The following is a 27340-nucleotide window of genomic DNA, read 5'->3' on the forward strand; positions in this document are numbered from 1 at the left end:
GGACTTATAGCCCCATCAGTAGGGCACTCAAAAAATCTGGTGACCTTTGACCTCTAGGGGGCGCTGTAATTAAGAAATATGCCTATTGGCCTGTAGCTGCTATTGTGCTTAGAATTAAAACGCACTAGTGGTGTCTGACAATACTGTGGAAGGTCCTTAGGCCGACCCAAGCCAACTTGTGATGTCATCGTAATTGATTTGGTCGCCATATTGAATTTAATCAAAAACATGAATAAGTATTCGCAAGTCACAGATTTCAGCTGATCCTCACCAAAATTGGCAGAGACCATCTTCAGACCATGCCTTATCAGTGTATTTTTTTCTGGAACAATTGATAGAAGCGTTTGCCTGTAACAGCCAATCGAAATTTGCGGCGAAGCCGCCAAACAGGAAGTGAGCTCATATCTCAGCAACGCTTTCATGTATCAAAACCATACTTAGTACATGGTCCTCAGGACCCACCAGGAGGACGCTCAAGAAATTTGGTGACCTTTGACCTCTAGGGGGCTCTGTAATTGGCAAAAATGTATTTTGGCCTGTAGTTGCTGCATTATTCTGCAATGGAGGTCAATGGCAGCCCATAGAACCGTCTGGTTCATCCTGATGATGCACAAATAAGCTGGTGACCTTTGACCTCTATGGGGGCATTGAAATTACAGCAAGCATGATCATATCTCAATCGATCTTTTATTTTTGATGTGAAACTGATGACAGCGAGTTCCATAAGGTTCATTCTAATGCGTGCGTGCAAGGGTGGGGCGGGGTGGGACGGGCAGTGGCGGTGGGTTGGCTGGGTGAGGGGGCGGCGACACTCAGCCCTGTTTCAGCCCCACAAAATCAGTGATGTTTTGATGTGAAACTTGACCTTGTAACTCAGCCATTCTTGGGTTGTTTGACATGGAACTTGCTGTGACTGCTTGATGCTATATGCCTGATGCCACGGCATTGAGTTTCATGCCAAATCTGGACTGCTGAACTGCCTGCTTGGCCCCCACATTGCTGCTTGCAGCTATATTATTTATTATTATTCCGCCATGTAAGTCTATGGCAGCCCATAGAACCGTCTGGTCAAAAGTTGTGAAATTTGGCACACTGATTTGGGACAGTCCCATGTTTAATGTCACCAAGTTTCATAACGGCACCTCAAGCGCTCTAGCGCCACCAACAGGCCAAAGTTGGACATGCGTTCACGCACGTAACTTTTGACCCGTAGGATTGATTCTCAAAAATGAGGTATCATTGGAATCCTTGGATCAAGCCGAGTTCAACGCACCCTATGACGTCATTTTCCGCCATGATGGATTTTCCGCCATATTGGATTTTATCGAAAGTGAAACTAAAGTTTCACGCCTCACATAGTTTGTCCGAGTTTCACGAAACTTAGTACATATGATCTTCAGACCAAGCCGCACAAAAGTTATCCAACAGATTCTTCAAATTCAAAACCGTTCGCCCGTAATATCCAATCGAAATTGGTGGCGAAGCCGCCAAACAGGAAGTGACCTCATATCTCAGCAACCCTTTCATCTATCATAAGCAAACTTAGTACATGGACTTATAACCCCATCAGTAGGGCACTCAAAAAATCTGGTGACCTTTGACCTCTAGGGGGCGCTGTAATTAAGAAATATGCCTATTGGCCTGTAACTGCTGTTGTGCTTAGAAGTAAAACGCACTAGTGGTGTCTGACAATACTGTGGAAGGTCCTTAGGCCGACCCAAGACAACTTGTGATGTCATCGTAATTGATTTGGTCGCCATATTGGATTTAATCAAAAACACGAATAATTATTCGCAAGTCACAAATTTCAGCTGATCCACACCAAAATTGGCAGAGACCATCTTCACACCATGCCTTATCAGTGTATTTTTTTCTGGAACAATTGACAGAAGCGTTCGCCTGTAACAGCCAATCGAAATTTGCGGCAAAGCCGCCAAACAGGAAGTGAGCTCATATCTCAGCAACGCTTTCATGTATCAAAACCAAACTTAGTACATGGTCCTCAGGACCCACCAGGAGGACGCTCAAGAAATTTGGTGACCTTTGACCTCTAGGGGGCTCTGTAATTGGCAAAAATGTATTTTGGCCTGTAGTTGCTGCATTATTCTGCAATGGAGGTCAATGGCAGCCCATAGAACCGTCTGGTTCATCCTGATGATGCACAAATAATTTGGTGACCTTTGACCTCTATTGGGGCATTGAAATCACAGCAAGCATGATCATATCTCAATCGATCTTTTATTTTTGATGTGAAACTGTTGACAGCGAGTTCCATCCAGTTAATTCTAATGCGTGCGTGCAAGGGTGGGGCGGGGTGGGACGGGCAGGGGCGATTGCGGCGGTGGGTTGGCTGGGTGAGGGGGCGGCGACACTCAGCCCTGGTTCAGCCACACAAAATCAGTTATGTTTTGATGTGAAACTTGACCTTGTAACTCAGCCAATCTTGGGTTGTTTGACATGGAACTTGTTGTGACTGCTTAATGCTATATGCCTGATGCCACGGCATTGAGTTGCATGGCAAATCTGGACCTCTGGACTGCTGAACTGCCTGCTTGGCCCCCTCATTGCTGCTTGCAGCTATATTTTCTCAATGATCTTCTGCCTGCTACGGTATGGCCCTCTCACACTTTTAAAATGGTCAGTAGTGGGAACTACTGCTGCCTTCATGATTTCCTTTTAAAAGTTTCTTATAAGAAGGAGATATCAATTATCAACAATGACAAGCCAGCTGGAACCTGCGGCTCTCTCTCCCTCTCGTGAGTGCAGACGCGTTCCCAATTAAATGGATTGCATGTTCACGTTAGATCTGCTGCAAAGGAGATAACTAAGAGTTAACTTAGTTTAACATGATGTTATCTCTATTTAACATGATGTTTTGACATTGACATTGTAAACGTTCTCTAAGGAGAGTGAAAAGCAGTTTGCAGTAAAGCTAACCAACGTCGTCTCTATCGCAGGAAAAAAAATAGCGAGCAGCCTGATAACTAAATGAAATGCTCAGCGGGCCGGATGAAAGTGCTTGGCGGGCCGGATCCAGCCCGCGGGCCGCAGTTTGCCCACCCCTGTTCTAGGCTATAAAACAGGCAAAGTGACAACAAAATAATAACTTCAAACAGTATAGCTTGACTTACCCATGTTTTTTTGTGTTTTTGTGGCAAAGCATGTTCATAGTCCCCCAACTTTATTGATATATGGGGTTTTAGAACATCTGTGATTTTAACTTGCATGGTAACTCTTCACAGGTATATCAGAACACCAAACTTTAATGCTGCAGAAGATCCATGGACAGAATGATGAACTCCACCTGCAACATAAAGGACGTCTCTACCACTGCACAGTCTGCAGGAAGAGTTTCAGCGCCCTGAGTGAACTTGAGAAACACCAGCAAACACACACTGTTGACTTGAATCTAAAGCAGAACACTGCAAAAAGGCCTCATAAATGTCCGGAATGTGGAAAAGCATTTCCAACACAAACACGTCTTGAACTCCACATGAGAATGCACACTGGAGAGAAACCTCATAAATGTGCCCAGTGTGGAAAAGGTTTTTCTCAAATTTCAAATCTTAAAACCCACATTCTAACACACACTGGAGATAAGCCTCATGAATGTACCCAGTGTGGAAAAGGTTTTTTATACAGTTCAAATCTTAAACGCCACATGCTTACACATACTAGAGAAAAGCCTCATCAACGTGTCCAGTGTGGAAATGCATTTAAAAAATCCTCAGAGCTTAAAACCCATATGCAAATACACACTGGAGAAAAGCCTCATAAATGTACCCAGTGTGGAAAAACATTTCCAACACAAACACATCTTAAAGTCCATATGAAAACACATACCAGAGATAAACCTTTTAAATGTGCCCAGTGTGGAAAAAGTTTTTCATACAGTTCAACTCTTAAAACCCATATGGTAACACACACTGGAGAGAAGCCTCATCAATGTGTCCAGTGTGAAAAAACATTTCCAACACAAACACGTCTTAAAGTCCATATGAAAACACATACCAGAGATAAACCTTTTAAATGTGCCCAGTGTGGAAAAGGTTTTTCATACAGTTCAACTCTTAAAACCCATATGCCAATACACACTGGAGAGAAGCCTCATCAATGTGCTCAGTGTGGAAAAGCATTTATAAAGTCCTCCGATCTTAAACGCCACATGCTTACACACACTAGAGAGAAGCAAAAGCCGAATACTAACAAAAGCATTCATCAGTCTGTCCACATGCTAACACACACTGGAGACGAGCCTCATCAATGTGTCCAGTGTGGAAAAGCATTTAAAACATCCTCAGAGCTTAAAACCCATATGGAAATACACACTGGAGAGACGCCTCATAAATCTGCCCAATGTGGAAAAGCTTTTACACAATTCTCCAGTGTTAAAAAGCACAGGCTAGTACACACTGGAGAGAAGCCTAATCAATGTGGACACTGTGGGAAAGCATTTAGAAGTTCTTCAATTCTTAAACGCCACATGCTAATGCACACCGGAGAGAAGCCTCATAAATGTGCCCAGTGTGGAAAAGCATTTAGAAGGTCTTCAACTCTTAAACGCCACATGCTAACACACACTGCGGAGAAACCCAAGCAGAACACTAACAAAGGCACTCATCAGTGTGACCAGTGTGGACATGTTTTTGCCAATCTGCGAAACCTTAAAAACCACATGCTAATACACACTGGAGAGAAGCCTCATCAATGTGCTCAGTGCGGAAAAGCATTTATAAAGTCCTCTGATCTTAAAAGCCATATGTTAATACACACTGGAGAGAAGCCTTATAAATGCAATCAGTGTGGGAAAGGTTTTTCACTATTTTCATCCCTTAAAACCCACATGCTAATAATACACACTGGAGAGAAGCTTCATCAATGTGTCCAATGCGGAAAAGCTTTTTCATACAGTTCAAATCTTAAATTCCACATGCTAACACACACTGCTAAGAAGCTTTATAAATGTTTCCACTGTGGAATTTATTTTTCAGACGTTGAACATCTCAACACCCATATGCTAGCACACTCTGGAGAGACGCCTCATAAATCTGTCAAGCGTGGAAATGCTTTTACACAAGTCTCCAGTGTTAAAAAGTGCAGGCTAGTACACACTGGAGAGAAGTCTCATCAATGTGCTCAGTGTGGAAAAGGTTTTCAAAAGTCCACAAATCTTAATCGCCACATGCTAATACACACTGGAGAGAAGCCCCATAAATGTGTCCAGTGTGGAAAAGGTTTTACACAAATGTCAAGTCTTAAAGTGCATATGCGAATACACACTGGAGAGAAGCCTCATCAATGTGTCCAGTGTGGGAAAGATTTCACACGAATTTCAAATCTAAATTCGCATATGCTGGTGCACACTGGAGAGAAACCATATAAATGTGCATACTGTGGAAAAGCATTTTCATTCCATGTGAGGCTCAAAGCCCATATGCAAACACACTCAGGAGAGAACCCTCCAGAATGTTTCAAATCCATTGTGACATCACACTCTGGAGAGAAGCCTCCAGAATGTTCCAAATCCTTTGTGACATCACATATAGGAGAGAAGCCTCATGACGAGGTCCAGTGTGGATAAAGACTTTGAGTTTGAAATCTTTGACACCACGTGTCTGTGCACAGGCAGCTACAGCGCAACACTCTGGGGGCATGAACATGGGGGTGTAGTGCCATAGCTGCCTGGAAGATCTAACTGTTGGCTGCAGCATCTCAAGCTAGGAAAAACTGTATGGACTGTAAACAGTATTAGCTCGGCTAGGTGATTTGACCGGACTGTCCTTGTCCAAGTATACATCCACTGGAGAGGAATTGTTTTATTGACTGAAGTATGTATGTCTTACTCCACTGTGTTAGGTGGAGATATTCTCCCCTCATGTTCACAAACAGCAAAACATTCCATATTAGCTTACATTCCATATTAGCTTGATTAGCTTGCTAATTAGTGAACTTTTCATGATTAGTGCAGCACAGTTAAGTAGTTTCAATTACTTCTTGAATATTGTTGTGATAATGTAGCGTTGTAGCATAAGGCTTAGGTATTTTAGCTTGCTAACCAAACTGAAAATGTTCCGACTGAGCGTATGCATGCAGGAGTTATTCCACCTTCTATTGCATTATCTGGGTGTGTTAGTCCAGCTAACTTAGATTTTGTCCTATTTCAGACGGGCTACATGTTAACATGCATTTAAAAAGTCAGGTTTTGGACCTACACAATAAGTCGTTTTTTTCCAAGTGTTATATAAACATATTGAGAGTAGAGAATCATCATAAATGTATGTATTGGAAAATCTTTTTTTCTGTCACAAATTTCATATAGTAAAAACCCCAAATACTGGTGTGTATTGTGGAGAAGCTTTTTTCAGAAATGTTTGAATCTTAAAGGTCTCATCTCATCGTTTTTTCATTAATTTTGCCATGGTCTCTAATATTAATGAATGCCCTGTGAGCCGGTTTTGGTGAAAAAAATGCTCTCCTGCGTCTATTTCATGCTGTTTTAGTTTGGTGGGGAAGGTGGGAGGGGAGGAACGACAGGATTTGCCTCTTGCTCATGAATATTCATGACATGTTAATGACCCCGCCTCTGATTGGCTAACAGTACTGTGACGCTCCCTCCAGTGCGTCCTCATCCGATTCTGCCTGTGCTATGCTCCATATTCAACTTTACAGTGCTAAAACCTGGCTAAAACTCGAGTCAAAACTGTTGCACAAAATGTCTTTGGAGATACAACTTCATGTGTTTGATCCTAGTATCCGAGTAGGAAGAAGAACCGCTTCCTGATTGTTTGTCGGTGAACGTTGTAAAATTTTTCCTAAAAGAGGTAAACGTTTGTGGCAATCGTCATCTTGCATTCAAGTAATAAACAGTTGGAAACGTTTTAAAATAAAGACCTATTTCTTTACACAGTCCAAAGTCTTTGCAATCTTCCTAGTAAATATTTTACTTCACAACACAGGTTATAAGCACCCTTAATGCAGTTCAGCCACTGACCTAGCCTGCTAATTGTATGCTATCGGAATAGATAGTTATGGTTTAAATTCCATGATACTATCATTGAAAGACCACTTGGTCATAGCCCAATATATATATATATATATATATATATAGATCTAAATGCAAACACACTTACCTACTCCTAGCTATATTTCGCTGGAATTGCACCAGAATGCCTACAGAAGCAGAGAACGTGTGCTGCAAGACTTCTCCAGTAATGAGAACTATGGCTTTGATAGCCTACATTGGCAGAGGTTAGCCTACTCAAGTTGTTTTCTGTCACGTATGACCCTTAGGAAAAAGTACTATAGGAATCTTATAGTATAAGACTACTATAGAAAAACTTATAGTTATTAGTACTTCTACAGTATGTCCCAAAATACGTATTCCTATAAGATTCCTATACTACTTTTTCATAAGGGGATTGCTCATGTGGTTAGAAAAATGGGCAACACCAGTACCCCTGTTGTCTGTATGACCCTGTACCCAGGATTAGAACCAGTCTGCCTTAACATAATGTACTCCCTTCAAAATGCACTAAACATTCAACTATGGCCCCCTGTGAGACAGAAGATATGAAAGGTAAGATAAACCTTTAGCCTAAAAGGGACAAAAACTGATGCAACTCCTAAAACGAATATACAAAACAGGTCAATTTTCAATAAATAGCTTTATTATATTTACATACAGCAGTGGTACTCAAAGTGTGGTCCGCAAGCTCTCTCAAGTGTTCCACAAGTGGATGTGGTAAAATATAATAGATGAGTTGTTTGCAATATTGAGCCAACTTATGTACATCCAAACAGTTCTGCAACACTGATGTAACCTACAATATGCCAGTTTAAATCATATGAATCCTCTGACACCATAAGCAAGGTGCAAAAGCAATGTGGTTCAGTGAGAAGGCCTATTGTGTAATATACTGTTGAAGTAGGTCTTCTGTTTTTTTTGGTCCGTGATTTATTATTTTGTTTAAATTATTATTGTTTAAGTGGTCCTTGGTCTGAAAAAGTTTGAGAAACACTGACAAATAGTAATATTGCAGTCTATTAAAATAATGCAAACACAAAACAAGAACATCCAAACTATGCACAGAATTAACAATGTCCTCTTTTTGCCAGACGATGCAGACATCTGGCCTACAGATCCTTTATAAGATGGTGCTGGGATTATTTAGGGAAAAAAGTCTGAGTTGTTGTTTCGGCTTGTGTTGTCCTGGGTATCCGAAGGGACAACACACAAAACACATTCATTGGCTGTGATGAATCTATTACATTGCTCTTTGATTGCGCTGGGCCATAGGTGGAGCCATCAGGTGTTATTGTGGACTCCTCCTCTTGATCAACCCGAGGTCTTCTAGCTGGCCTTGGATGAACAGGCTTGATGGGAGTAGAGGTAGCAGGCCCCCATGCATGGTGTATCCGAAGTGCTTGTATACTCATACTTTTCATGAAGTATTCTGTTTGGGTACCTAAAGTAAATAAATGTGTATTACTGTCAAGTTACAAGATACTACTAGTACACAGGACATTCACTATCTCACACAAAACTGTACTGGCACAATGGAAACAAAAATATTTTAGTGACTGTGGTAAGGTGTATGATGTACTAAGTAGCACACCCACAAGAAGACATTCAGTGATATCAATTATATCTGTTATGCAATTCATGGGTTTCATCAGGTCCATTTACACAGGTGTATTAATCAAGCACCATGCAGTCTGCATTCATAATCGAAGTACTTGATTTTATACACCTGTGGAAAGTGACCTGATGAAACCCATGAATTGACTTTCCCAAACATTGACGAGCACATAAGAACCTGTATTAGCCTAATAGAAAAAGACTTCTAGAAACTAACTAGCACAACAATAAAATTTAGATCACAAACCTTTGCTTCTAACGTGATGACCTAATGTAGGCTAGAAAGCTGTGTAGCCTGACATGAGGATGTGCTCTGGAAGACATACAAAACACAAGTAAACAGCAAGTAATCAAACAAAACATCATTGTAGGCCTACAAAGGCCAATGTAATAATGGCAAGAAAACATAAATTAGACTGAAGCGTAAATACCTGGGCTCTAGTGATAGCAACTTAGCCTAATAGTGCACGGGTATTGTGTTTTTGATTTTCCCTGTTTAGACTAGAACAATACCAGTCCTTAGTTGAGCATAAGATATTGCCAATATTATTATTTGTGGTTTAACGCTTAGTTTAGAAGATTATAGGTTCAACAAACTAAATCTCTGGGTAGTGTGGTCATACAGTTTCTTATGAGTGTAGCTACAACAGGCACGTAACTGAAGCATTCCGTTCGCGTTGCGTCTTCTGCAACAATTAGCTTCCAATAGGCCTAATCAATGGAAGTAGCTACACCTGGCGCGTGGCCTGTAGGCTACGTTAAAAAAAATAGACCATTCCTCTAATGGATTTTACCAGAGCCCTTCCTATTAGACATTCTCTGATTTTACACGTCGCAAACAGAACACTTCAGTTACGTGCCTGGTGTAGCTTCCTGTAATATAGGCTAGCCTAAGCCTAGCTTCTGCCCTTTTCATGCATGCTAACGTGAAGAATATGAACATGCTATTTTGTAACAGTCGTTAGGTGGAAAAGTTTGTTTGTACTTACAGCCTGTGAGCTGGTGGTCGATCATCGTGACGGTACAGGTCCAGGTTTTCAGAACATCGATGCAAAACCACTTTCTAACTGTAGGCAGGCACAGTGAGTGTGGTCCAAATGATTGGAACACAGAACTAATGTTGCACTATACTTCGATGGTGGTGTTCCAACGATAAATTCCAACCATTTCTTCCTCAACTCTTCTTTCTAATGCAAGACATGCAACATTGATGTGTTATTGCTCCGCCATGTTAGCAACTTGCTGTTAGCTCCTACTAGCTGCAGACAGACAATCTCCTGGCCAAAATCTTCCTGTCTTCCTGTGGGCGGTCACAAGCCAAGGTGGGCGAGGCTATGAATAATTGTTTTCCCTGCGGCGTCACAGGGAAGGGCTTTTTCTGATTCGCTTGTTTTTCCGTGTATTTTCTTTCATTGGCTAATGCGGGCAATGGGGGTAGAAGATCATTTTCACGTGCAGCATGCATATGCAACTTGGAGTGAGCTATAGTATTTCGAAAGGAACAAGTATTAAACGGTTTCTCGGTGAATGACACCTTTAAAAACCCATTTGCTAATGTGGACTAGAGAGAAGAACATGAACACTCACTGACTCAGGCAGTATTTCAGAAGTAAAATGTTTATATTTAAGTTTGCAAAAAAAGTTTTTATTATTGTTATTGGGAGGGGGTGTCATATTTGTGTATTTGTTTCTTTATTTTTTTGCTTAAAATAAATGGCTTAACTAAAGATTCTGTTTCTCAGTCGTTCTTTCTTTGTTGAAATATATTATTATTATTATTGATATTATTTTGCTTAATATATGTGTTTGAAACTATTGTTCACTAATAAAGTGTTAATATACTGTAAGCTACTTCGGACAAAAGCCTCAACCAAATGTACTACAGTATTGGAAAGACCCGTGGATGTAGAGGTTCCAAAAGACAAGAAAGTCAGATCAGCGGTATTGTTACAACATAGATATAGTTCACCTAGTCAGCGGTATTGTACAATATAGATATAATTCACCAGTGGTATTGTACAATATAGATATAATTCACCAGTGGTATTGTTATATATAGATATAGTTCACCAGCGGTATTGTTATACATAAACAGTGCCTAGAGAAAGTATTCAGCCCTATGCTAAAGTTGACTAAAAAGAGGAATCATCTTTTGGAAATGGGTCTTAATGCCTTAATTTAAAAAAAAAATGAGGAAAGATCCAACCTTTAAAGGACAATTCCGGCGCAAAATGAACCTAGGGGTTAATAACACATTTGTACGAGTTCGACCGTTCGCTGGGATTTATTTTCATGCTAGTCGAATATCCCAGCGAACGGTCGAACTCGTACAAATGTGTTATTAACCCCTAGGTTCATTTTGCGCCGGAATTGTCCTTTAAGGAGGCTGCTTACTTCACTACAAATAGACTATATCCACACTATCTACACTATATCAAATAGGTATCCGACACTTTTTTTTGTTCCCGTCCACATTCGCCCATCATGTCTGCGTCTCTGGAGTGAATCAGTGGAGCAGTTTGGATTCGCTGGAGACCCTGAAATCATCAGAAGAATGTGGATGGTGTCAGTAGTGTGTTGCGGAACCATCTGAAAAGAGATGACATAGAAGCCCATGTTCCCTTCCCTGATTTGTTGTGCTCGTTTCGCGTGACGATGGCCATGCTGCTTTTCGTAAACATGTATTCATTTGACAGCCTACAATGGCAACTTAAACTTAAAGACGCTGTACCAGATACAACTGATGTTTGTGATTAGAAGGATCTTTGTCACAGTATTAAATAAGGAAATAGATTTTGATTGTAGAATGGCAAAAGCGTTACAGTCTGAAGTGGACGACAGCCTGAGAGTGACTGGATTGAGTGAGTGCCCATACAAACGGATCATATATAGCCTATAACAAAGACCGACAAAATGGCAGAATATTTTTTTCCATTTCAGTTGTCCATGTGTTTGTTTTCATGGAGTTATTCCAAACTGTAAGTGGGTGCAATGTTAAGAATATGACATATATATATAAATATCTACCTAAGAAGTTTGGAAATTTGAGTATGGAAAAAGTATGGAATTTTTAATTCAATTAAATTAAATGTTTAATTAAATTGGCCATTCTAACCCATATTTGATGCATAATCATCTGTAATTACATTACATTCAACTTTGTTGTCAAGTACAGAGACAATGAAATACATTTAGCGTCTAACCAGAAATGCAAAAAAGCAAAAAACAGTACAGACAGGTAGTGCAGTGTAAACAGCATATGTCATAGTGCAGTGTGGACATTAGTATACAGTGTATGTAGTATACAGCAAGTGACATGGTTCACAGTAGGGATATGTGCAGTGTATTAACAATAACAATAGCAGAATAAATGTCTGTATACTGTAGATGCTATATGTATCTCCAATTCTAGAGAATGGGAGAGAACTGTTAAGGCCTATTCACACCAAGAACGATAACGATAACTATTGTAGTAAAAATTATTTGTAAGAACATATTGTATACAAATGTGACTAACTTCATCAGTCTGTCTGCCTCATATTTGCATTAACTGATGATTGTGCCTGGTGAAGACACGCCTCGACCATTTGCAAATCAAGTCTTTTGTCATGTACAACGGCCCAGCTTTTGTCTTATGCCAGACTTCACCATAGGTGGTCGGTGCCAATTAAGCACGCATATGTCCGGGGCGTGTCTGAACTTTTCCACTGGAGCAGATGAAGAGCCTACTAACAGGATATAAGGCTGTGACATAGAACATTCGGGAGGTGACATGGACAGAGGCAACTTTGTTCATGTTCTCCTCCGAGCCGGCTTGTAATAAACCTTGGGAGCGTCTCCCTTTCTTAACACATCTCAGTTCGGTTTTGCTTCCACATCATTTTTAATTCTCACCACACTATAACCATAATGATAAAAGCGTTCACACTGAACAACGATAAACAAAGTCTGTCCTTGTATCAATGAATGTGACGGTTAAAATTCGATTGGGTTCTGATTGGCTATTAGCTTTTTATCGTTCTGAAAATCGCACTGAAAGTGATCCCCAACGATATCATTCTTCATGTCGTTATCGTTATAGTTTATGTGTGAACGTCGTCATTCATATTAACAAGAACTATATTTATTTATAGTTATCGTTATCGTTCTTGGTGTGAATGGGCCTTTACTCATGGGCTCCATGACACCTCGGGACATGTGTAATGTGTTGGCACTTTATAAGTGAAATTAAATTGAAATAAATTGAATTGAAATAAATATGGATATGCAGTATGAACAATATAGACAGATATGTACAGTATGTACGGGTATGTGCAGTGTATTAACAGTAACGTATTTTCTAGTCGCAGTCGGGACTCGTTCGATGCAAACAATTTTATAGGGGATTAGAGCCAAGAGTCGCCCATGAAGCTGTGGCTCCAGTGGGTAACTCCAACGTTGCTCTTATGGCAGGAAGATAAACATCAAAGCAGTGAACTGACATCTAGAAATTGCATGTGAAACTGAACCAGAACAAAGTCTATACAACAGTGTGACAATTTATTGCCTGCTGCGGCAATAAATTGGCCGATGTCAATATCTCACTCATGTCTAAATATGGTTCATTTTTTGCACAATAGTTTAAACAGCATTTTTGCAACTAAATGTAGCTTTGATTTATAGATGATCATATTCTGTTTTTTATTTTGTTTCAAATCTTTGACACCACGTGTTTGCACAGTCAGTACGTTTACAGGCAGCTACATTCTGCAACACTCTGGGGGCATGAACATGGGGGTGCAGTACCATAGCTGCCTGGAAGATCTAACTGTTGGCTGCAGCGACTCAAGCTAGGTAAAACCAGAGACTTTCTAATGAGGAGACACATCACTCAAAAAATCATCCATAGAAATCCATGGGCTTAGTATGTAATGCCAATAGTTGTCTACTAGCCTAGAAATCTAGACGCACCCTAGCGGCAGCAAATTACATTACAGGGCTAGTCTAGCAACTCTCCGTTGGCTTGTGAGCTCGAAAAATTAAACTTCTATCAGGCCAATCAAATTGTGTATAGAGTCGTTAGGCGGGCTTAACATAATGATTGATGGCAGAGTTGCAACAGTTTGGCTTGAATTCCCTGCTACTTGAAAACAAATAAGATGGATGTTGCTGTTGGCGATCAGTGTGACACGAGTTAAGCTTTTATTAAGTTGGCAAAAGTTTGAACTAGCCAGCTAGCTCCACTGGTGCGAAACGCATGGGACTCATAGCTGTCCTATTGCGTGCAGAGAGAATTTGAAAGACAATCGATTATCCCGCTCCTTGGACTGAGCACTGCGAACGGTGAGTGTCCAGACCCTACATGTTAATGTGGGTCTGGCTCGACAGGCTAGTTGTCTACACATATCCCACCCCTTCCTCGCCAAAACGTCAACATATATTGAGCCAATCATGTGGTGTGATGTGACTACATTGAGCCAATTATGTGCTGTGTTGTAGAGCTTAGATCGGGCCCAAAAAATCAAGCCCGACCCTACCCGAGCCCGTGCACATTGTGCCCGAGCCCGACCCGGCCCGACACATTAACTGTAATTATGAGCCCGAGCCCGATTTAAACCCGACATTTTTTAAATACGTGGGCCATTATAACTGACGTTCTCAACTACAATTCCGAGCTGTTTGAGCTACAGAAATCCGTTTAGAATTATATTAATGAATAATGCAATAATGAAGAATGTAGGCTAAACTAGGCCTATGTTTGTTTATTCAGAATGGAATGGATTGCAAATGAATCCGAATGAAGAAATGTAAGCCACTTACAGCGTAAAAGTAGCCTATGTCCCTGCAGCAAAACTCAAGGCATTTCTCTGTGAGGGCTTGCCTCGCTCTCAGGTGTATGCTTGGAGAAGTGAAAAAAGAGGACATTGAAGGCTGGCTCATTATTTCTGCCATGGCAAGCCTGCTTCATGTTCATCAAAGTCTTTTTGCTGTCATAGGTGAACATCGTGCGCACTTAATGCACGCAACAAAGCATACCTGACAAATGCACAGCCTACCTCCGACTTTTCACCAAACTTGCTCGAAGTTATTTCTCCTGTTTTCATTTTTTTTTCTTTACATCTTCAAGCTTCACGTTGCACTTAAGCTACACAATACAGCACAGCAGGCCCGGTGTGATGCGTGCGAGTGGAGAAGCTGCGCATGACACGTGTTGCGCAGATGACATTACAAATGACATTTTGTAACTCTGAGCCTAACTTGTATAACTTTGTATACACTTGTTACTTAGGCCTACTTTGTTAAATATATAATATTTCTGAGTCTGACTATGGCATAGCTTTAGCTCCCTACCCAAGTAGGCTAATGATTTAAAAAAAAAAAAATGCTTGATCAAGGACCCGGCCCGGCCCGGCCCGAGGATAGTGGCTGGAAAAATCGGCCCGACCCGGCCCGCTGCTGGCTCGGGCAGAGAATCTAAACTCTACTGTGTTGTGCAGACATTGTGCCAATCATGTGTTGTGAACTCGCCGCTGGAGCATGGTTGGTGTCGTGAAGCCTTGCACATTTCTGCCGAATAGGATGCCCAATGAGTACCCAAAAAGCGTTGCAATATGGCCGCCGAGTGGAGGGACTTGCCTAAAAGGACTTTGCTAAAACCGTATAGACTATAAACAGTTATAGCTTGTCTAGGTGATTTGACCGGACTACTGTCCTTGTCTGCATATACATCCACTGGAGGGGAATCACTTTATTGACTGAAGTATGCATGTCTTACTCCACTGCGCTAGGTGGCGATATGCTCCCCTCATGTTCACAAACAGCAAAACATTCCATATTAGCTTGATTTGTTTGCTAAATAGTGAACTTTTCATCAATAGTGCACAGTAAAGTAGTTGCAATTACTTGTTGAATATTGTTGTATGGACATTCTGGGGGATGTAAATTCATGTATGAGAAGGAGCAACTTGTGATTATGTGCGTTGTAGCATAAGGCTTAGGTATTTTAGCTTGCTATATAAACTGAAAATGTTCCGACTGAGCGCAGGAGTTATTCCACCTTCTATTGCATTATCTGGGTGTGTTAGTCCAGCTAACTTAGATTTTGTCCTATTTTAGACGCTACATGTTAACATGCATTTAAAAAGTCCGGTTTTGGACCTAGAAGCATCATAAATGTATGTATTGGAAAATCTTTTTCCTCCTACAAATTTCATATATTGAAAACCCCACAGACTGCTAATAACTAGTGTCCATTCTGGAGAAGCTTTTTTCAGAAATGTTTCATCTTAAAAACCCATAATGTGGAAGAACACTTACTGACTCTGGCAGTCCTATATATTAGTCCAGAATTGAAATGTTTATGTGAAATGTTTTAAGTTTGCAAAAATATATATTTTTTAATTTAATTTTATTATAATATATATTATTAATTGTGCATTTGTTGTTGGGGTTTTTTGCTTAATTAATGGTTTGACTAAGAATACTGTTTCTCAGTCATTATTTCACTGATTAATTATTGTTATTATTACACAGCTTCTACTGTATATAGTCTCTGCTCTCTGTGGTCAGTATTGGAAAGTTCCCCGTGGATGTAGATGTTCCAAAAGACAAGAAAGTCCAATATAACCTATAGATATAGATATAGTTCACCAGTGCTATTGTTACAATATAGATATAGTTCACCTAGTCAGTGGTATTGTTACAATATAGATATAATTCATTGATCTACCAGACATTTAGATATGTAGGATGCTTACGTTTTTAGACAACCAAAGTGAATTGAGACAAACCTGGGGGGTATTCCACGAAGGAGAGTTAACAAACAAACATAACCGCTGGGTTGTCTGAACCTGTCGCGACTAAACCCGAGCTGTTGGTTCCAAAACACCACTTACCAATTAGTTCGATCAACCCCTTGTTAGTTAACCTAGAGTTGTGCACGTTCACGGCGAACTTAAAAAGACACCATATATTGAGAGTCGAAACCTGTAGGCTGATACAGTATTTGGTCAACAACCAAACTAGTCTGGTCTCCTGCAGTCAAACTCCACTCCACATGGTGGCAGTAGTGCACAGTTATTCGGTTGTTTTGCCAACCACAAGGAATTTCTTTATCTGTTTAGTAGGCAGGGATATTTTTGCTCATGTTGCTGCAGCCGGATTCCACTACAGAAAGACCATTTCCACACTATATCGAACAGGATTGTATCCGACACTTTTTGTTATATGATTTGAACATTCTATCCAGTTTTGATCCGCTTACCCTGAAATCATCGGACGAATGTGGATGGTGTGTTTAGTGTGTTACGGAACCATCTGAAAAGAGATGACGTAAAAGTCTATGTTCCTGAGAGAAAGTGGAATAGAACATTATGTCCAATATTCCAATATGTGGTTTAATGTTCTGCATTTTGTCCAATATTCCAATATGTGGTTTAATGTTCTGCATTATGTCCAATATTCCAATATGTGGTTTAATGTTCTGCATTTCTCATTAGTGGGTCGCTTTGACACTAAAAGTAAGATTCTATGTAATGACTGTATGATATCTGTACTGTCCCTGTGTATATATGTGTGTGACTATTTATTTAGATAAGCGGGAATATTATGACTTCGCAGTGTTTCACTGTTCTCCATGGCTGCATCAGTAGCTGTCTGCTCCAGATTGCCAGGTTGCCACTAATCAGACTCTGATTCAGTGTAGTCCACATGAGGTGGGATGACCAACGCCATCTCCCGTCAGCCTGGAAGGATACTTAAACCCTAACTATTTCCTTGTCTTGTTAGAGCAGCTGATGGATCTTTAGGTGAAGTCATGCTGTCTCTCCCTTGATGCGCATCATTGTAAATGAACTCTGTTCCTGATTTTTCATACTATTGGGTCTCTATTCATCTGTGGTATCAAAATTACCATCATTCCCTTCCCTGATTTGTTCATTTCGTGTGACGATGGCCATGCTGCTTTTCGTAAACATGTATTCATTTGACAGACTACAATGGTAACTTAGATGCTGTACAGCAGGAGTGGGCAAACTTTTTGGCTCAAGGGCCACATTGGGTTTTGAAAATTGCCCGGCGGGCCGCACAACGGCCAACGGTCATTTAGTATCAAAAGTATATGCTTAAAAATATTAATTGCTAATGCTGCTAATATGATCCTTCTTGATCATTATAAGCACGGCAATGTTCTATAATGTTCATCACATGAGGTAGGCTGTTTTATTCGTTTGTTCGTTAACAGAGCTGACATGATAATGGGAATTCCTGTAAGTAAACTGGAGTAGCCTAGGCCTATTAAACAATATGCCGGCAGCCGTGGCCTACTGGCCTACGGACTTTTAACCGGAGGGTTGCCGGTTCGAACCTCGACCAGTAGGAATGGCTGAAGTGCCCTTGAGCAAGACACCCAACCCCTCACTACTCCCGAGCGCCGCTGTAGGGAAAAGGATGTGGTCATGATGATATAGCTTACTGCTGGAAACTGGCTGTGGAAATGTAAACAAGCGCCTTTGATATTAAAAAATTGGGAGCAAATACTTCTGACACCGTTATATCTTCATGCAGTGTAGTCACATGAAAGTCACAATCAACCCAATTATCCTAATACTATGCAATAGGGCTTATTCGCAAACACCGCCGCGGCCATATTGTTGATATGACATTCCAGTTCTATAGGCAATTCGGTAACACTTTCTATGAAGGTTGTATTTATAACGCCCTATGAATGCATTCATAATGTTTTATAAGGTGTCTATAAAGCATTATAATGCTCATTATTACCATCTATATGTATTCACAAGTCGTCATAACCAACTTCATGATGCATTATGACAGCTAATTATGAATGATTATCATTTTAATCTGAATAATGCATTATAAATATGTCAAGATCTGCCTACTCAGTTTTATGATGCATCATAACTACTTTGCTTTGCTAAATGTGTATAGTGATGCATAAAGAGTTTTGACTTATACTGTAGTCCTATGTAAGTATATCTAATGAATGTAATAAATAAATATGTAATAAAGTTAATAAAGTTATAATAATTTATACATCTCCCTATAGCAATTATAAACCGCTATAAAGTGTTATTTGTCAGCTCTAAGTAAAGTGACAAGAATATGACCCTATTATCTTACAATGAAATGAGAGCCTGGACAGTAAAGACAAAAGGAATGCATTTAGTTCACTTTATTTTCATTTAAACCAAAGGTGTATTTTGATTCAAATGATCTTTCATAATGACCCATAGATTTCAGTGGCATTGTGAGTTTTATTCCAATAATAACCACCACCACAAAATATAGGACCGTGTCGTGCCACTTTTTTGGCCTGTCTCATTGTGTTTGTTAAATATGCTCAGAGCATTGATAATCAGTCTGATTATGTGTGTTAGTTTAAATGAAAATAAAGTGAACTAAATGCATTCCTTTTGTCTTTACTGTCCAGGCTCTCATTTCATTGTACCTCATATTTGTTTATAATAACCTTATATCTATTTATAACAACACCTCATTTGCTCTACTTTACCTAAAGCTGACAAATAACACCTATGACATTAACATAGTAATTTATAATATTGTGCATATGGGGTAAAGATGCTAGACTCGGTACTTAGTTCATTGCACCCTTTAATTACTCAGTGAACTTATATCTGTCAATAATAGGGTCATATTCTTGTCACTTTACTTAGAGCTAAAAAATAACACTTATGATATTGCATAGATGTTTATAATTGTGCTGTACAGAGATGTATAAATTATTATAACTTTATTACATATACGTATAGCTATAGATATATATAGGACTACAGTAAAAGTAGTTGTGTTGGTAATGGGTGAGCGTGTGTCCAGGGTGGGGGTGTACACGGATGTGTTGGTCATGGGTGTGGGGTGTCCTGTAGGGGGATGTCATGGGAGTGTCATGCGCGAGCAATTATGAGTGGTGCTGTTAGGGAGAATAAAAGCGGTGTAAAAGTATGGGTAAAGATAGCAAAGTAAAAATGGCTAGTTTATCAACTCCTGAAAATGTGGGTCCTAGTAGCGATCGGCTAAGTGGGGACCCTAAGAGAAAACATTAAGAGAAATCATTAAGAAAAGACACAAGAGAAAGCTATAGGCATCAGGATAGGTATCTGTTGAGTATGGGTGCCTTTGAATTTGGCGGGGGTGTTTTTGGTAGGAGTCATGTGTCTGGGGGAGGGGGTTGTCTGTGGGTGTGTGTGTGTGTGTACGTGCGGGTGTGTACATGGGTTTGGGTGTGTCTCATGTGCAGGGGATGCATGGTGTGTGTCATGCCTAGACAATCATGGGGTGTCATGCCTAGACAATTATCAAAAATCAAAAATGATCGATCCAAAAAATGTGTCTGTATAAAAAAAGGTTGGCATCAACAGAGTTTTAAATTCAAATTCATCAAGATTTTCATCAAGTCATTGAAAAGAATAAAATGTATCAGACAGTAGAGAGGTGAGAGAGGGTAGGGGGGTGGGTCAAAGGTCTGTGTATGCGTGAGTGTGTGTATGTGTGTGTGTGGAGAAGGGCGAGAGAGAGAGGAGGGGTCTGTATGACTGTGTGTATGCTTAAAGTTTTAGTGATATGAACCTGAATAAAAGAATCAAGGAGGTGATGATGCCAAGAGTCTAAAAAGGTTTCAGCCATGTGTCTGTGAACTAAAATAAAACATAAATCCTACATTTAAGATGAACTTTAAGGTTCAGGGTCATGCATGTCTAATGTCATGGCTCCAGGAGTAGGTTGTGTGTGTGTGTGTGTGTGTGTGTGTGCTTGCATGCTTGAGAGTGAGAAAGAAAAAGGTTGGAATGTTTATGTTTATGTTTTTAGGATTATTAAACTAAATGCGAATGAACTGAATGATCTGATCATGTCCAGAACCTTCTTTCATATATGTTTCTGTGAACTAGAATGAAAAATAAATCGTAAATGTAATGTTCAGGGGTAAGTGTGTCTAACGTCATGGCTCCAGGGCCCTGAAGGGTAGGTTGCAAGTGTGTGTGTGTGTGTGTGTGTGTGTGTGAGAGAGAGAGAGGGGGAGAGAAAAGAGAGAGAGGGTCTATGTATAGGTACTTTATGCTGAAGGATGGGTGTCTGCGTGTGTGTTTATGAATGAAGATTGGGGAGGGGAGACTTGCTGGAACGTGGTGGAGCTATTGATCAATCTAATTATCCATCCAATGATCTGTAGACCGGTCACTGGAATTAATTTAACACTCATATTGTAACTTCATATGGACTTTGCACTCAGAGACCACCTCCTTTTTAAGTTTGTGAGGTTAATGAATATTTTTTTACTGTTTTATCATTAATAAATAAGTAGAGGGCGGGGTATACCAAATGAGAATGAATGAATGAATGAATGAATTAATTAATTAATGGCTATAACCCTATTACCTCAACCTGTTCTTGCACTGAAATAGTTTTTTATTTTACCTTGTCTACATTACACTTTACTCTCCTATTTGTCCAAATTATTTATGCTGGTCTCTAGACCTTACTCTTGCACTGTTGCACTGTTGGACTAATGTTGGACTACTTTTTGCACCTTCACCATGACACTCACTCTCTTGAGCACCTTGCCAGGCACACATAACTAAGGACTATGGTTGGACTACTGTTTGCACCTTCACCATGACACTCACTCCCTTTAGCACCTCTCCAGTCCTGGCCCTGTCACTACAAGCGTCTTATGCTTGATCACCCTCAAGCACATTGGACTTTCTTGATTTAACGCATATAGGCCTAGTGTATTTAGTATTTAGTTTTGTTAGTTTTCTTATCTGTCTTATCTTCTACAGTCTGTATTGTACAGTGGAGTTTAGTTATATGTTTATACTTATACTTATGTTTACCATTGTGCTGTAAGTGCATGTTGTGTGTTATGTCTGTATGCTACTGAGACCCTTGAATTTCCCCTTGAGGATCAATAAAGTATCTATCTATCTATCTAGAAATTCCATTATATCAACAAAAGAGGCACCAAAGGCAAGTAAGTTGAGGGTTTACCTGTACTGGGTCAGATTATATTAGTGTTATATGCAGATTTTGTCATAGTCAGATGGTGTCTCTAATAGGATATCATGAAATAAACTAAAAGTAACATTTTATAATCAATAATAACATTTAGGAGTTTGGAGTGAGTGAAATAATTAAAATTTTCCAGTTTCATCCGCACACTTCCTTCTGCTTCACACCCAATATATCCTTTTCAATATGTCCTTTCCTTTTTCATGGCACGGAGGGTTTTTTTCCCCACATTAGGTATATCTAGCTATATCTATTGCTTGAACACTAGCATCAAAAATATTCCACAGTTAGCGAAACCTTAAACTCAAGGAGCAAAACATCAGCACATATTTGCACTAGCCTACTATAACCACATTGTTAGCTTCGCAAAAAAATGGGATTTACTTCATTTTAAATCCCATGAAAATAAAGTTTATAGTATATAGGCCTACTGAGGATAGACATTCAGGCAAACAAAGTTGTAATAGGGAATATTGTGCACTTAGCATAGAGGGCAGCGTCTCTCAGGCAGAAAACCAGTCTTGCTATTTGGCTGAAAAGTATTGAAAAGCCTTGAAAAGTATTTACTACGGCAAGGTAAAATATACGTTTTTTCCGAGACAAAATAGACAAAGACAAAACTGTCTTGAAGCCTTGACAAACCACATGAACCACATTTGATGCTAGTGTTCAAGCCTCAGCATTCACCTATTCACTTCCATTATACTGTATGTCGCGGAACAAAACTTCTCAACAAACTTCTTCTCAAAGCATATAAGACACAATCCTGCATCAAATTCTACTGTTCTCTTAGCATAACTGTCTTTATAAAAACCTATGTATTCTGGCAAAAGGCTCATGGGAACACCATGAAACGGCGACACCAAAACTTGCCATATGATCAATTGCTTACCTGGTTCAGTACTTAGCTGCACTTACACATGATTCTGTCAGATAAATTCATTGAGGAGGTAAAATATATCAGTTCAACGTAATACCATGGATCACTAACTGCGACAAACCCTGTTTTCCTTTTTTCACAGTAGTAAAAAACAATTAGGTAAATGGAATGCTCAATTGGAATGACTAGCTGAATGCCATACATTGGTGTTTCATTCAAAACTAGACTGTATTATGTGATGTTATATGACTTTTCCTTTTTTACAGCATTCACACTTTTTGCAATCATTGATTTACAAAACACTAAACATATCTCTCTACTCTGCGATGTAGAAATCACATATTTTCCAAAATTCTTCCAAAATACTACCACCAGAACCCAATTGATCAAACACAATGATAAGGTGAAAAGACTCCTAGCTGCATAACTGTCAACTCAACAATCAGGCCTAAACACAGGGCAACAGTGGAGCCCTAGTCAGCAACAGAAAATGAAGGCAATATACTGTAGCACTGAGGAAGAGATAACTGTAGGCACATGTGAAGAAAGACAAGGACCACATGTATTTATCAGATGAGATTTGAGCAATATTGCTTATGAAGATTGGGTCGAGCCACGTAACATATAGCTTTCTGTCTTTTTTGTTTGACCCAACTACCAAACACTGCTCTTTTTACCAACATAGTATTTCCAGAATTTCTGAATTTCCAGATCGATCAAATTTGGAACTGGATTGATGTATTTGGTGTACTTCACCATGTGAAGAGAAAAAAGTCTGCAATGTAGAGGTGGGGTCTTATGCGGCATGTTTGGGCAGTATATTCTCTATATCCTCTAATCCTTTGCAAAAATATTAGGTTACTATAGCATTAGTTATAGATTACTATTAGGTTACTATTAGGCATACTGCAGGGGTGTAAAATGGAGGACGCAAATGCAGACACCGAGATGGGAAATGGATATAAGGTTAGAATGTTAAGGTTAGTCAGCAGCACAAAGCGGTAGGTAAATCTCGGTAGTCAGGTTCAATACAGAGGAAACAGAGGCAAGACAAAAATAAGAATCAATAAGAATCCAAAAATTCAAGAGTTTAAAAAAAAAAAAAGACGTGACGTGACAGGGCTGAAACATTTAGAAAATAAGTCAGAAAAGACCCAGAAACAAGACAGTGTGTGACAGAGATAGTCAGGGTGATTGAGTAACTTAGAACAGGGATGCAGGACTCAATCAACAGAAATCCAGGAAGTGCAGTAACAGGACACAACATGGCGTGGACAGAGAGGCCTAGCACACATGACCAACACGGCATGATAAGGAATAGGAAACATAGAACCTGGACCAGACTGTGACTCATACACTATATCCTAGGGGTAAACATTTTTACATAGGTGTAGGACATTGAGTAGCCTACATTAGGGTGTAACTGGCTCAAACATTATCAGATCATATGATGGCTGGATGGATGGATGTGTTATGACAATGTAATATGCGATATGGTTTTAAAAGATCTGAGGTGTAGTGTTATCGTCCAATGAAACACAACGGGTACAATTACACATCTAGGTAAGACACAGTCCCCAAACGCCCCAAAACAAATAGTTTTATTGCTATTGGAATAGTGTATGAACTTACATTTTCAGAAAACTTGTGATACAAAACAAAATTGTCTCAACATAAGTAATCAACTAAAGAAGTTGCCACCTAAAGATGTTGCCTGTAGAGGTCTATGTTAGGCCTAACATGCTATTTAGACTACTATTTCGGGGTAACTAAACTATGTTGTTTCACCTATTATGCCCTTCTTGACTAGCTGTTCATGTTCTCGCCTGTTTCAAAAGATTCTGACTTTTCAAGAATGAAATGAAAATGCGGAGCGGCTGGTTGTATAGTGGGACTTTGATACATGCGTTCAATTTTTAAACTATCTACATACTTTACCATGTGTTGATGTGTTTACCATTATTCTGTATCTGTCCCTGCCTAAATAAACTTTAATTATAATTGTTATTTAAGCCTATGAGCTTAACGCACAACGTTTTGAAAAGATTAGGCTACCAATTGTATCCATTTTTCATAAAAGCATAACAAGAATCCTTGATTACCCCATGTTCTATGTACAAGTTCCGGTGACATACAATCCCCCGCTAAATCAGCCATTTCGACGGATGAGAGTCTAATATCTCCCTAAATCTATGATGTATAACATTAATGACTAAGGATGAACAATGATCAACTTTTCTCCAAAAATGAGTCGGTGTCTCACAACATTGTGTGTCAGCTTTTTTGGCCTATTAAGGGACCTCTAAATGCCCTCTAAAAGGGATTTAATATGCATTGGGACATGAACCACCTTCCTCCGTGCCACGGGCAGTACAGTACTTCTGTATCATATTTACACAGTAGGCCTACTGAATCACATTGGTTTTCCTGCATTTTATTTCTTCAGAGCAAAGTAGGAGAAGGAGGAGTTAGAAACAGACCTTTTTAATTAAAAGGTGAGGGATCCTTTCTTTTTATACTTTAGCCACCCTTGGAACTCCTCCTCAGAATAAAGTAAGCATCTACTCATACACTTTGACCGCTGAACGATGCATTTTACTTATTAAAAAAAGTTTGTTTTTTGTTAAGGATATGACCAGATATTTTGCCCTTGTAAGGCCACCAAAAAAACAATTATGGATTGTGTCCAAAGCGACTTACAGATGAAAATGACTTTAAAATGTGGTTAAGACTATGTAAAGGAAAAAAGTAATAAACAATAATGTCAATGCAATATCCATGACCAATAGTCTAATGAGAAGAAACAAACAGTTAGAGATGAAACTACTAAAGACAATAAATGAGCTGACAAAAGAGATGAGTGAAGAAGAAAAGTTGGAAATATCAGCTTACAAACTTGATGATGAACTTTTATTGGGATTTGGCTAAAGGAGACTTTATAAGATCCAGGACCAGATGGTTAGAAATGTAACTACCGGTAAGTGTACTGCCCCTAATTGAATTTCTAAATGTCACAGCATTTTACAAAAATCTGTACTTTTCCAAGTTTAAACCTCAATAGTTGCAACATATTTCCCTCAATTTTTATGTTTTATTTTTTTATTTTTCTTAAAAAAAAAAAAAAAAAAACTACACCTCAGATCTTTTAAAACCATATCGCATATTACATTGTCATAACACATCCATCCATCCAGCCATCATATGATCTGATAATGTTTGAGCCAGTTACACCCTAATGTAGGCTACTCAATGTCCTACACCTATGTAAAAATGTTTACCCCTAGGATATAGTGTATGAGTCACAGTCTGGTCCAGGTTCTATGTTTCCTATTCCTTATCATGCCGTGTTGGTCATGTGTGCTAGGCCTCTCTGTCCACGCCATGTTGTGTCCTGTTACTGCACTTCCTGGATTTCTGTTGATTGAGTCCTGCATCCCTGTTCTAAGTTACTCAATCACCCTGACTATCTCTGTCACACACTGTCTTGTTTCTGGGTCTTTTCTGACTTATTTTCTAAATGTTTCAGCCCTGTCACGTCACGTCTTTTTTTTTTTTTAAACTCTTGAATTTTTGGATTCTTATTGATTCTTATTTTTGTCTTGCCTCTGTTTCCTCTGTATTGAACCTGACTACCGAGATTTACCTACCGCTTTGTGCTGCTGACTAACCTTAACATTCTAACCTTATATCCATTTCCCATCTCGGTGTCTGCATTTGCGTCCTCCATTTTACACCCCTGCAGTATGCCTAATAGTAACCTAATAGTAATCTATAACTAATGCTATAGTAACCTAATATTTTTGCAAAGGATTAGAGGATATAGAGAATATACTGGCCAAACATGCCGCATAAGACCCCACCTCTACATTGCAGACTTTTTTCTCTTCACATGGTGAAGTACACCAAATACATCAATCCAGTTCCAAATTTGATCTGGAAATTCAGAAATTCTGGAAATACTATGTTGGTAAAAAGAGCAGTGTTTGGTAGTTGGGTCAAACAAAAAAGACAGAAAGCTATATGTTACGTGGCTCGACCCAATCTTCATAAGCAATATTGCTCAAATCTCATCTGATAAATACATGTGGTCCTTGTCTTTCTTCACATGTGCCTACAGTTATCTCTTCCTCAGTGCTACAGTATATTGCCTTCATTTTCTGTTGCTGACTAGGGCTCCACTGTTGCCCTGTGTTTAGGCCTGATTGTTGAGTTGACAGTTATGCAGCTAGGAGTCTTTTCACCTTATCATTGTGTTTGATCAATTGGGTTCTGGTGGTAGTATTTTGGAAGAATTTTGGAAAATATGTGATTTCTACATCGCAGAGTAGAGAGATATGTTTAGTGTTTTGTAAATCAATGATTGCAAAAAGTGTGAATGCTGTAAAAAAGGAAAAGTCATATAACATCACATAATACAGTCTAGTTTTGAATGAAACACCAATGTATGGCATTCAGCTAGTCATTCCAATTGAGCATTCCATTTACCTAATTGTTTTTTACTACTGTGAAAAAAGGAAAACAGGGTTTGTCGCAGTTAGTGATCCATGGTATTACGTTGAACTGATATATTTTACCTCCTCAATGAATTTATCTGACAGAATCATGTGTAAGTGCAGCTAAGTACTGAACCAGGTAAGCAATTGATCATATGGCAAGTTTTGGTGTCGCCGTTTCATGGTGTTCCCATGAGCCTTTTGCCAGAATACATAGGTTTTTATAAAGACAGTTATGCTAAGAGAACAGTAGAATTTGATGCAGGATTGTGTCTTATATGCTTTGAGAAGAAGTTTGTTGAGAAG

The 27340-nt window shown here is 39.4% G+C and overlaps 1 protein-coding gene and 1 long non-coding RNA gene across 2 annotated transcripts in view; one reads left to right on the top strand and one right to left on the bottom strand.

Moving 5' to 3' along the window:
• The window catches only part of LOC143121301 (uncharacterized), a 60469-nt gene extending 54888 nt beyond the window's left edge, over positions 1 to 5581 (top strand). Inside the window, exons 4-5 of the mRNA XM_076281693.1 lie at positions 3243 to 4811; positions 5451 to 5581. Of these exons, the coding sequence (XP_076137808.1) occupies positions 3243 to 4811; positions 5451 to 5581 (1700 nt within the window). The remainder of the gene's footprint in view (positions 1 to 3242; positions 4812 to 5450) is intronic.
• Positions 5582 to 8428: 2847 nt separating this feature from the next.
• LOC143122071 (uncharacterized) lies at positions 8429 to 9650 on the bottom strand. The gene is made up of 3 exons (XR_012986594.1): positions 9628 to 9650; positions 8886 to 8951; positions 8429 to 8465 (listed from the first exon to the last, which is right to left on the bottom strand). It is a non-coding gene; the product is annotated as an uncharacterized LOC143122071 (long non-coding RNA).
• Positions 9651 to 27340: the final 17690 nt, after the last annotated feature.

This window comes from Alosa pseudoharengus, unplaced genomic scaffold, assembly GCF_046254945.1.
Source record: "Alosa pseudoharengus isolate Yale_2024_CS ecotype anadromous, Long Island Sound unplaced genomic scaffold, YU_APseudo_1.1 YU_APseudo_1.1_scf_1, whole genome shotgun sequence".
Taxonomy (NCBI): domain Eukaryota; kingdom Metazoa; phylum Chordata; class Actinopteri; order Clupeiformes; family Clupeidae; genus Alosa; species Alosa pseudoharengus.